We start from the raw sequence: 12,113 nt of genomic DNA on the forward strand, positions 1-12,113 counted from the left end.
GTTAATTATATAACTAGAATATTTAGTTTACTTGATCTTTGCAATTTCTAATCAAAGGGAGAGTTTAACATAAACTTTGAAGTTGCCTTCTTAATGCAAAGCATACTGAACTAAGAACATGAATACCTGAATTCTAGTTTTGTCTCTGTTGCTAAGTAGTTCTGTGACTTTAGGTAGAGCCTATCAACTAACTGTTTTCACTCCCTTCATGTGTAAAATGAGAAGTTTGGATCAAGTAATTTCTTAGGTTCTTTCCAGTGGTCCCTGAAGTGGAGTGAGACATATTCTTCTTGGTGGTATTTCTGCAGGTCGCCAAGCTGTCCAAGGAACTGGAAGATGCCAAGAAAGAAGTGGCTTCTCTCTCTGCTGCAGTTACTGCTGTAGCCCCTCCTAGCAGTGCTACTGTTACCCCTGCCCCTCCTTTACCTGGTGACTCTGGGCCCGTTATACCCCCTTTATCAGTCCCCACACCCCCTCTTCCTGAGGCCAGGGTCAGTCCTCCACCACCACCTCCTCCTCCTCCTCTACCTGGGTGTGCTTTCATCCCCCAACCTGGGGGTCCTAGCATTCCCCCTCCTCCCCCTTTGCCTGGAGGTGGTGGCATCCCCCCACCTCCTCCTCCCCCTTTGCCTGGGGGTGTTAGCATCCCCCCACCTCCTCCCCCTTTGCCTGGAGGTGTTAGCATCCCCCCACCTCCTCCCCTGCCTGGAGGTCCTGGCCTCCCCCCACCCCCTCCTCCCCTGCCTGGAGGTCCTGGCCTCCCCCCACCCCCTCCTCCCCTGCCTGGAGGTCCTGGCCTCCCCCCACCCCCTCCTCCCCTGCCTGGAGGTCCTGGCCTCCCCCCACCCCCTCCTCCCCTGCCTGGAGGTCCTGGCCTCCCCCCACCCCCTCCTCCCCTGCCTGGAGGTCCTGGCCTCCCCCCACCCCCTCCTCCCTTGCCTGGAGGACCAGGAATGTTACCTCCCCCTCCCCCTTTTCCTGGTGGAATCCCTCTACCCCCTCCATTTCCTGGAGGCCCTGGCATTCCTCCACCTCTCCCTTTTGGAGTTCCTGCAGCCCCAGTTCTGCCATTTGGATTAACCCCAAAGAAACTTTACAAGCCAGAGGTGCAGCTCCGGAGGCCAAACTGGTCCAAGGTGAGAATTTCTGTCCATCTCTTCATTAGTAGATTAAAAAAAAAAAACCCTTCAGCTTCCTACTTTGTGTTTTGTGCATGATTGGTCTCCCCTTTCTTATGGTTCACGTCTGTGTGTCTTCAAGTTCCACTCATGCATATATTTATTCAGCAGGTAATAGATGTATCCTGCATGCCAGATATCACTTGGGAGAGTTCTTGGAGCCTGTACTCTGCTAGAAAACCTAAACTTATCCTACAGTTAATATTTTTTGCCCTTTTCACTGAGGATATGAGTGCCATGATACTGCACAGTTTGATAATAGTCATTTCACTGATCTGCAAGGTACTGATAATTTTACTGATCCAAAAGTCATAGATTTATGGGTACAGCCCCCTACCACCTCTGCCCACCCAGTAAATGAGTTACACAGGATATGATTGCACAGGTAAGGTATGTGTTTGAGACCCTTATGATTCTACATCAGTCCTTTGCTTTTGGAAACCAAGTGAAAATAAAGGAACTTAGGGATTTGTTCGTAAAATGAATGAATTTGGTACATTTAGCCACATTGGTGGGGAAAGTGTAATGTAAAGCAAGGGAAGATGTAAAATAAAGCCTTATTGCTTCTAAAAGTAGAGGATTTGGGGTTAGAAGGAGGATAAGCAGCGTATCTGAGTCTAGTTTCTGAATAAACACCAATAAACACACAAGCTGGAATCATCATCTGGTCCACCACAAAGAGCATAGCTACTCTCTGCGTCCCAGGTTAGTCTTACTCTAGTAAGATGTTGACAGTACCAGCCAGCTGCCGCTTTTGCATTTCAGTCAGTTTTCTAGGATGGGAAGTACAGAGCTCGGCTTAGTAACTCTTAACACCTGCCTGTGTCTACAGTTTGTCGCTGAGGACCTTTCCCAGGACTGCTTCTGGACAAAGGTGAAGGAGGACCGATTTGAGAACAGTGAACTTTTCGCCAAACTTACCAGTACCTTTTCTGCCCAGACCAAGAGTGAGTCCTTTCCTCTTTCTGGCAAAGGGCCAGACTTAAGACTAGGCGCCAGACTAGGACTTAGAAGGTTCATTAAGGTGGTCTCCCATTTCTTTCCCTTCCCTGGTTGAGGACTGGGGGGTCCTATTCAGAAGAAAGTAAGTTTGGTTTTGTATTCTGGGGATGCTGGAGTTGGCAAAGAGAACTATTGCCTATATGTTTTATCCCCCAGTTTTTGTGCATGTAGGTATTTTATGTCAGTGGAGCATGTGGGGATGTGAGATTAACATCACAGAGCTCAGGCTGGGCCCATCTTGAAAGGGTTCTGGCACTGCCTTTAAGGCGCCACCCTCAAACCTATATACGTAGTTGATCAGAGTTGGGCAGAGTCCTTAGTATTAGTAGGTCCAGTGGCTGAGCAACTGTCTTTGTACAATAACAGAGAACCATACATGATCCCTTTTTTTTTTTCATTTCTTTCCAATATCTGATGCTTTCTCCTTCCTGGCCATTTGCTCCTGCAGCTTCAAAAGGTAAGAGTACCGAAGAGCCATGTAGTTGAGTCTCTTGAATATTAGAGAAAACAGTGAAACAGATGTAAAGGAGTTTCTCTTTGAAAACTAAGACTAGAAACCGGGGACTCATTTCTCTTTTGCTAGTTTTTTTAAGAGTCCAGAAGGACCAGTAACTCATGTTAACTGACAAGGATGAAAATTATTTTAAATCAAAGCTACCATATACTTGTTCTTTCTTTGGAAAGTGAGGGACAGCTTAAATAATAATGCTGTTACTTCACATTTGTGTTGTGTTTTACAAATTTGAAAGTTCTTGAGCATATTTTACCCTGTTAAACCTGCAAAGAAACCTTATGAGATAGGCAGGGTGTATGTCATCTCCATTCCATAGTATTCAGACTGATTAGTTAAGTAGCTTGCCAAAGGTTGTATGACCAGATCCAGGGATCCTGACTTTTGGTCTGGCTTTTCATATAAATTCTTGCTTTTCATCTTCACCTTCGTATCTTCCCTTTTATTTTAGAAGAGCTGATCTCTTTTGGCCTCTTCTTTCTTCACTTCCTAATTTTTGTGGTTTCATGCTGTTTTGTGATGGGGCATTGTAGTTATTTCCCTAGAGGGATGCAGTATTTGAAAAATACTGTTATGCCTAATGACAGAACCTAATAATTTTGTATTTCCAACTTCTACCAGCTTTTTTGTTTATTTAGAGGTTTATTTTGATCCTAGTGATAACAATTGAGTGCAACTTTAGAGCATTCCCCTTCACCAGTCAGAGCATTCCCCTTCACCAGTAAATAAGCAATTTTAAAGACAATTACTACCTTTTTCCTTAAGTGATCTGATGAGACTAGGCTCCACTTTGTTCTACTAAGAAACCTAATGGAGAGAGTACCCTGGTGCCTAGTGATGAGGATTCGGTGCTTTCACTGCAGAGGCCCAAGTTTGGTCCCTGGTTGGGGCCTCATCCCACATGCTACATGGCATACCTCTGTTAATTGTTCAGTCATGTCCAACTCTTTGCTACCCCATGGATCGTAGCCTGCCAGGCTCCTCTGTCCATGGGATTCTCCAGGCAGAATACTGGAGTGGGCAGCCATTCACTTCTCTGGGGGAAATTTCTGACCCAGAGATTGAACCCAGGTCCCTTCTTTGCAGGCAGATTTTTTATCATCTGAGCCCCCAGGAAAGCATGGCAGGGCCAAAACAAAAACAAAAACCCAAAACAACCCATGCTGCTGGCAGCCCTTAGGTATATGTGTGTATCTGGGAGTCAAAGATCACAGTGCTTAGGCCTGTCTTGCTGCCCTAGCATTCAGGGCAAAATTGTCTTTTCCTGTAAGAGATTTATCACCTTCTGAACTAAAGTTCAGCCCAGAAAATTACTTCCACCCTCTTGGTTAAAAACGCTGTGATAAGGATTTGTACTACTCTAGAATATCAACAAAGACTGGTTGGTTGACAATGAAAATCAACATCAAATTTGCTAATTTGTAAGTTCACAGACTCTACAATCTCTGTCACTTTCTTTCTGGTAGCTTCCCTGAGTGCCACTGCAAATGAAAGGATTCCTTTTCCTCCCTGCTCCGTCACCATCCTTCTTTTATTCTGTACATTTGTATTGCTGTTGATTGCAGCAGACTGTTCTTCAGTTTAGTGGTTTTCCTCGGCATTACATTCCCACTATGAATTGGTATATAATGTTTTTTAAATACCTAAGCAAGACCTTACTCATCTTTTATTATTTTTCAATAGTGTAACCAAACTTTTCAGTGTTCCTTTAGTCTCAGTTTCTGCCCTGGAAACTACTTTGTAGTCACTGATGATTCTAACTTCCTGACAGCTTTGGCTTCCCCACCCCCTTAAATTATTCTTAGAAATAGCTGTATCTTAATCTGAAAAGAATAAGTATGACTTAGTCAATTTAGTGTCAGTTTTGATTTTCATGCAGTAATAATCATCATTAATAGTTTGTTGTTACTTTGACTAAGGACAGTTCTACTTAGTCTTTAAATATCTTTATAGTTAGGACTTTCAGGTGTTAAATTGTCACCCTGTCTTAATTTCCCATTCTTTTTTATTAGGAAGCACTAGAGAGGGTTCGAGAAGGCAATGGCAACCCACTCCAGTACTCTTGCCTGGAAAATCCCATGGACAGAGGAGCCTGGTAGGCTGCAGTCCATGGGGTTGTGAAGAGTCGGACACGACTGAGCGACTTCACTTTGACTTTTCACTTTCATGCATTGGAGAAGGAAATGGCAACCCACTCCAGTGTTCTTGCCTGGAGAATCCCAGGGACGGCAGAGCCTGGTGGGCTGCTGTCTATGGGGTCACACAGAGTCGGACATGACTGAAGTGACTTAGCAGCAGCAGCAGCAGAGAGAATAGTCTTGAAAATTATTAAAACATGAGCAGTTTTCTAAACAGCCTAAATTTTGATCACTTTAAGAAATTCCTGGGAGAGATATTTTTTTCCTGCCAAACAAGTACTTATAGTTTACCCAACTCTTAACAGTTATCTGCAGCACTCCCAGCAATGAAACTTTCCTACTTGTCATCAACCACACTAGATCTCTATGTTTCCAATTATCTTCCTACCCAAAACAAATACTTCTTCGTTTAAAAATTATTTCTTCTTTGGATTTTCAGTGTTTCACTGACTTTGATTTTTTTTTTCCTTCTACATTTTCTTGCTTTCCTTCCCTTTGACTTATTCTGCACATCTGTGGTGATATAAGCAGTATTTGAATGTCAGGGCTGGTTCTAATGTGTGTTTCTTGGGGACAGGATAGTTGCTTTGACATCCAAGTAGCCGCTGGAGGTGCTGTATGTGGACCCAGTGCCTCAGCATGCACTGTGATCCAGGGACCTCACCTGCTCTGCCTTTCCTCAGCAGTTTTGAGCCTCCCTTTCTTGGTGCTGTGGTTGGCAAACTTAATACAGACTCTTCCCAGGAACCCCATTTCTTTCAACCTGGCCCCCCAAAAACATTTTAGTAAAAAAGACTAGGATTCTTAGAGTTTAGGTTTTCATCAGGTAAAGAATTTCAAGCTATAGAAACTTCAGAGGTGAGGACTCAGAGGAACTAGAGTCCTCAGTGTGAAGGCAAGGTTTCTGGTTCTTTGAGCATCTCTAGCATGACATTGCAGAATACCTTCATTCTTAATCCTTTTTTCAAGTAGGTAACCAGTTTCAGTAACCAAGTCTCTCATTCACAGTCTTAATATTGATGCTATAATTAAATGATAGGTAAATACTCTGTAGTAGTAGTAGTGTTAGTCACTCAGTTGTGGCTGATTCTTTGCGACCCCATGGACTGTAGCCTGCCAGGTTCCTCTCTGTCCAAGGCATTCTCCAGTCAAGAATACTGGAGTGGGTAGCCATTCCCTGCTCCAGGGGATCTTCCTGACTCAGGGATCAAATCCCAGTCTCTCGCATTGCAGGCAGATTCTTTACCGTCTCAGTCACCATTACCACTCTATTTCATCTTCCAGATGAAGAAGTAGAGATACTGGTTAAATAATTTTTTCAAGGCTCTATGGTAACTGCCAGAGGCAGGATTCAGACTCCAGACTGGGACTCCAAAGTCCTGCTCTAGCCCCCTGCTTTCCAGATGTGTATGTTCCTGCTCTTAAGAGCTTCAGAAGGCTGAGATCCACATCAAAGCTTGAAGAGGGGGATGTGCTGGCTTCTGCTACCACCTCGTTCATCATGGCACCAGTATTCTTGAATTGGAAGTGACTCTTATGAATACAAAAAAGGAGCAACATTCGATTAGGGAAGGTAAGATATCAGATATTTAGGGTTGAAGAAGAGAAGCCATTTTCTGATTACAGTATATTCAACTCTAGTCAAACTAATCCAGCTGGAGAAGTACAGCATGCGTGTCTAGTACAGTAGATGTCTTGCTTAGATGATTTCAGCCCAGCAGTTGCCAGTCTTGATGAGGAAGTCATTTGGACACAAGGTTTTCATAATATTACATTGTTTCCTCTCTCACTTGCTAAATACAACTCTCTGCTGTTTGTTAAGTGTGGCTGTATTCCTCTTACATTTTAGTGATAGCTGAAACCTCTCTTATAGTGACTGGCTCCTCCGGGAATGACCATTAAAGACAACATCCACCTCACTCTTGACATCTGCCTCTTGTAGTCAGAGGTCTCCAGCCATTGCTTCATTAAGGTTCAGGAAGATGTGTGCTGTTAACTAAGACAAGAGCTAAGAGAGAGGAAGTGTCCCCAAATTGATACTGCTGCTGCTGCTGCTAAGTTGCTTTAGTCATTGTCCAACTCTGTGCGACCCCAGAGACGGCAGCCCACCAGGCTCCGCCGTCCCTGGGATTCTCCAGGCAAGAACACGAGTGGGTTGCCATTTCCTTCTCCAATGCAAGCAAGTGAAAAGTGAAAGTGAAGTCGCTCAGTTGACAGAATCCTGTATGGATTTTTCTCCTAAGGATTATTCTTTTGTTTCTGATCTCCTGCTTTCTGTAAGTCAGGGATTTACTTAGTTGATTTATTCCTTGACAGAGAATATTTTGAATTTTGATTTGATAGTGCTACAAAACATCTAGTACTTTTTCACTCTCTCACTTCCTTCGGGTGATCAGCAAGGAATCTTTTATTATAGTTTCTTTATTGAATCTACTTCTTGAATTCCTAAGAACATGTTCAGTAGTTAAATTTTATTCTTTTTCATCTTTTCTTTGGGAACATTTTCATCACCGTGGTAGCCTCAGGTCATTATTTGTATATACAAGGTAACTAGTTTTAGTTTTTCATTCTGCTTTTCTTCTCTTACTCTCTTGTAGATAATCATGTTCCCATTAGAAGTATAGCCTCTTAAAATGTAGGCTGGTAAGTGAAAACTGATGTTCTGAGTACAGTGATGTTTTTCTTTTTAGGTTTATTTCTTCCTTCCAAAAAAACTTCTGGAGTTACAAGATCCACAGGCTAATCATCCTTAGTAGGTGTGCGGTGGACAATATGTGGCATCAGCCCTCGCCCTGTTAAAGTGTGAGGTGCATTTCCAGAATAGTGAGCATCAGAGCAGTTCTACAAGTGGTTAGTGACAGTAATTTTGAAAAAGCTCTTAATTTTGAAATTAAGATGCTGACAAAAAGCTGAGGATTTCATAAATAACAGTATTCTAATTAGGGTTTGACTATGTGAGTCCGGATTCCTAGGTTTGTGCTGTAGTATAGGTCGGAACTGTTGATAACAAGTGGTGGGTTCATCGGTCTGCTGCTCTTCCAGAGCCTGCTTGCTTCAGGCTGCAGGCTGTGTCAGGTGCCTGAGTTGGGGACGCAACCCCATCTTTCCCTAAAGGGGCCTCAGAGTCTGTTCCCTGTGAGCCTCTTCTGTCCACTAGGTGGCACCCACCCAGTCGGATCTTTATCAGAAAACATTCTAGTGAATCTTTACAGCCTCTGGAACTTTAACCTCTAGATACAAGGTTTTCTAAGAGCTCATCATGCTCTGCCTTACTCAGTGAGTCTTTCCACAGAAAGGTATCTTGTTTCATGAATTCCTTACCCTCTCAGGAGTATAGGATTAGGACCAGAAGTGCTGTTCAAGTGAACATTTGTCTTTTAATTGCTAATTTGTCTTGGATTTTGAGCAGGGTCAGACTGTTAGCCCAGAGCAGTTGGGAAGTTCTGTAATATCAGATAATACTCCCCTGTGATTTAAAGACATAAATCTACCTGTATCACCTAGGGTCATAAGGACTCCTGCCTGTGGAATAAGCACTACACCTTCTCTGGGTTGTGACCGTCCATCATCAGTAGTGTAAAAGAACCACAGCACATACGCACTGTACTCCAAACCTTGCCGTCACTGTTTGCCTTGAACCCACTGAATCTAATATTGTGTCATTTATGTTGGTTTATGTCACCCACCACAGGAAGTCCCAGAATCCCAGGCTGTCCTTATCTCTCATACTCGAATCCCTATCAGGTTCTGTGTGTCTCCTCTTCCGCCGCCTCCTCCCATCTCATCTGAGCTCTTGACATGCGTCCACTGTGCCCTCTGGAATTCATGGCCCATTGCTAACAGAATCTCCTGTGTCATCAACTTTACTCTGTTGCTCTAACAGCAGCTTGGCTTTCCTTCAACACTGCTTTCCCTCTTGCCCTCGCATGTGTTGTTTCGTTCCTCTCACACTCCTCAGCCCAGTGTATAGGATCGATGTCCCCTTTGTTCTTCGTTGCCACTTTCAGATCAGTCCATCTTTTTCTTTCCTAAAAACCCATAATTTTGAATCTCATTACATGGAATCATAATCACCCAGTTTCTCTCTTTGCTGTCATCTACTAACACCCCAAGTTATCCCTCCTCTGCAGTACTCCAGGACTCCTTCTGTCTTAATTCTTAGCAGTTTCTATACAGAAGGGTCATGACCCTGTCAGTATTCTGGCCTCACATTTCCTTACATTCTTCTTTTCCAGTGATCTGTACTCCACCCCATCTCACCCATCTGAAGTACACCATCATCACCAGAACTGCAGCCCCTCTGCAATCTCAATTTCAAACTACCCACCTTCTTTTTCTTTTTTTTTTTCTTGTGTAAGATACAATTCCGGAGAAGGCAGTGGCACCCCACTCCAGTACTTTGCCTAGAGAATCACATGGATGGAGGAGCCTGGTAGGCTGCAGTCCATGGGGTCGCTAAGAGTCGGACACAACTGAGCGACTTCACTTTCACTTTTCACTTTCATGCATTGGAGAAGGAAATGGCAACCCACTCCAGTGTTCTTGCCTGGAGAATCCCAGGGACAGGGGAGACTAGTGGCTGCCGTCTGTGGGATCACACAGAGTCGGACACGACTGAAGTGACTTAACAGTAGCAGTAGCAGTAAGATACAATTCATGTCCCAAAATATATATATGTATCCATCAGTGTAGTAAAAACTAGATAGAAAGCTAAGTGAAGAGAGATTGAAGCATAGGAAGAGCATAAAATAAAATGCTGAAGTAGTTTGGTTTTAGAGAACCCAAGATATGGTCCCCAAATTAAAAACAGGGTTCTGTGGATGTAAGTTTAGAAACAGAAAAAGGATTGAGAGGGTGTTTCCTAATAGCACCACCTTCCATCTTTTTACCTCACTGTCTTTGGTACCCTAACCCCAGCAATCTTCCAACCCCACTAGGAAAGAAAGTGAAAGTGAAGTCACTCAGTCGTGTCGGACTCTTTGTGACCCCGTGGACTGTAGCCTACCACGCTCCTCCATCCATGGGTTTTTCTAGGCAAGAGTACTGGAGTGGGTTGCTGTTTCCTTCTCCAGAGGATCTTCCCGACCCAGGCATCGAACCCTGCTCTCTCGCATTGTAGGCAGATGCTTTACCATCTGAGCCACCAGGGAAGTCCCTGAACCCACTAGGAAGCCACTTCATTTATCCTTCTTTTTTCACCATCCCTCACCTCCTAGAAGATTTCACTCTCCTCAGGTAAAATTATCATCAAAATTATAATAATCCTTCCCTCTTTCTCTCATTTCATCATGCTTGGTTGGCAGGATCACAGTCCTGGTTGATTGCATCTCTCCATCCTGCACCTGTAGCTGTATAAGCAAACACACTGGAGAAAAGGATGCAACCTGCTCTCCTTGATACGCTTTACTTGCTTGGCTCTCAGAACAGCACAGTCTCTTTCTCCTGCCTCACTGGCTGTTCTTTTTCCTTCCTCTCCTCTGCTCAATTTGCAATGTTGCTTGGCCTTACTAGGCAATCAGATATTAAACATTTCTAGTCCATTCAGTTCCCTACTCTCCTACTTCACTGAAAAAGTTGAAACAATCAGAAGTTACACAGACTCCCACCATTCCTTTTACCTACTTTCTGTGTCTTCCTCTGTGACTGTGTTCCTGTCTAAAGCTAGTTTCTGGTCTAACATGATATCCTCACTTCAACAAATGTATAGAACACACTGAAAGTATAAATTCTCCTTCTCACCTCTCAGAGTGACCAGCCAGGTACCTTTCATATGTATATGTTATTCTAATAAAGGAATAGGCAAAATTCTTTTCTTCTTTAGTTCAGAGAAGAAAATGTGGGAACTTTTCGAATAGAACCTTACTGGAAAATTAAGGGGCAGAGGAATTAAAAGATAACATTATAGAAATATGAGGGAATATACATATTTTTAATGAGATATGTATATCCCATTTGGTATATACTACTCTGTATTTTGTGTGACATGTTTCAGCATCTCTTGATATCATTAGCTACAGATCTACCTCATTATTTTTCTTTTTTTTAATTTATAAGTTGATTTATAATGCTGTGTTTCTGGTCTACAGTCAAGTGATTCAGTTATACATATATATATATGGTTTTTTTCATATTCTACCTCATTATTTCTAATGGATGGTTGAATTCTGTCAGATAAAATAGTACAAGATGATCCTTTATTGAGAATTTAAATTACTAATTTTTATATAACAGGCAATGCTGCTAGAAACATTTTATATTTATCCCTGCATACTTGTATTTCTGCATAGTAAATTATTAAAAATAAAATTTCTGGACCCAAATTACTAGGTGTAGAATTGTACCACTTTATATTTCCTTCCAAACTGGCTAATTTCTGATAAGGCAAAAGTGTTAACTCGTTATCTGATCACTAATGAGATTGAACCAAAGGTTATCTTTCCTACCTTGACTCTTTCCTCACCTGTAAAATGAGATAGATAAAGATACCTTTTAGTTCTAAACTTATGGTTCTCATACTGTACTTTTCTTTTTTTCTTGGATAAGCTTTCTTTGGTGCTGTCTACATCTCACTCTTGTTTTGACAGCCTTTCAATTTCTTGTGTGGTTTGCTTGTTTTGTCCTGAGTTATGCTTCTTATTCCATACAATGGGGCCAGGCGTTAGGAGTTGCTTCTTGCTTACAACAGGTATTTGGGGATAGAAAGCTAAACTGGTGTAAAACTTTAACACTTATGCATGAAGGCTGCTGATACAGATTCCACAGAAGACTTACTCGTGGAGATTTGAGGAAGGATGTCATCAGATAAAGCTAATTAACTTTAATTCCTTCTCAACTAGAGGAATTTGATATGTTTTATCTGCAGTGTGCGCTTTTCCTTTTTCGCCACCAGATGGCACATGGAACTCTTCTATTTTAGCTGTGTCATTGTTACGTCTGGTAGTGATGCAGTCACGTTAGAGAGCGGCAACCGCTGTTGTATTCAAATACGCTCTGCCTGGTATGCTGCCCTCTACCGGTCAGGAAATTCACTTGGAGGACTGGAAGTAAAAATGAAGACAGGAAGCTGTAGCTTGCCCTTTAAGAAAAGGATCTTGTCGCATTGCCGCTTATATTCCTGGAGGAGCAATGTTACTGTTCTCTGGGGACCCAGAGGCTGGAGAATGTTTTTGGTTTTGTTTTCGTTTTAGTCTGATAGCTTCATGAAAACAGCCTTCCTTTCAGAGACTTAAAGAAAGGCTTATATTGATATTTTACCATTTTGGTAGTTCATTATATGTATATATT

General features: G+C 42.6%; 1 protein-coding gene across 3 annotated transcripts in view; it reads left to right on the top strand.

The window, feature by feature from the left end:
• DIAPH1 (diaphanous related formin 1) overlaps positions 1 to 12,113 on the top strand; it is a 113,655-nt gene that overhangs the window by 44,304 nt on the left and 57,238 nt on the right. For all 3 annotated transcript variants that reach the window (XM_027546159.1, XM_027546160.1, XM_027546161.1), the window contains 3 exons: positions 309 to 1,136; positions 2,011 to 2,125; positions 2,629 to 2,637. In XM_027546159.1, the coding sequence (XP_027401960.1) occupies positions 309 to 1,136; positions 2,011 to 2,125; positions 2,629 to 2,637 (952 nt within the window). The remainder of the gene's footprint in view (positions 1 to 308; positions 1,137 to 2,010; positions 2,126 to 2,628; positions 2,638 to 12,113) is intronic.

Source organism: Bos indicus x Bos taurus, chromosome 7 (genome assembly GCF_003369695.1).
Source record: "Bos indicus x Bos taurus breed Angus x Brahman F1 hybrid chromosome 7, Bos_hybrid_MaternalHap_v2.0, whole genome shotgun sequence".
Taxonomy (NCBI): Eukaryota; Metazoa; Chordata; class Mammalia; order Artiodactyla; family Bovidae; genus Bos; species Bos indicus x Bos taurus.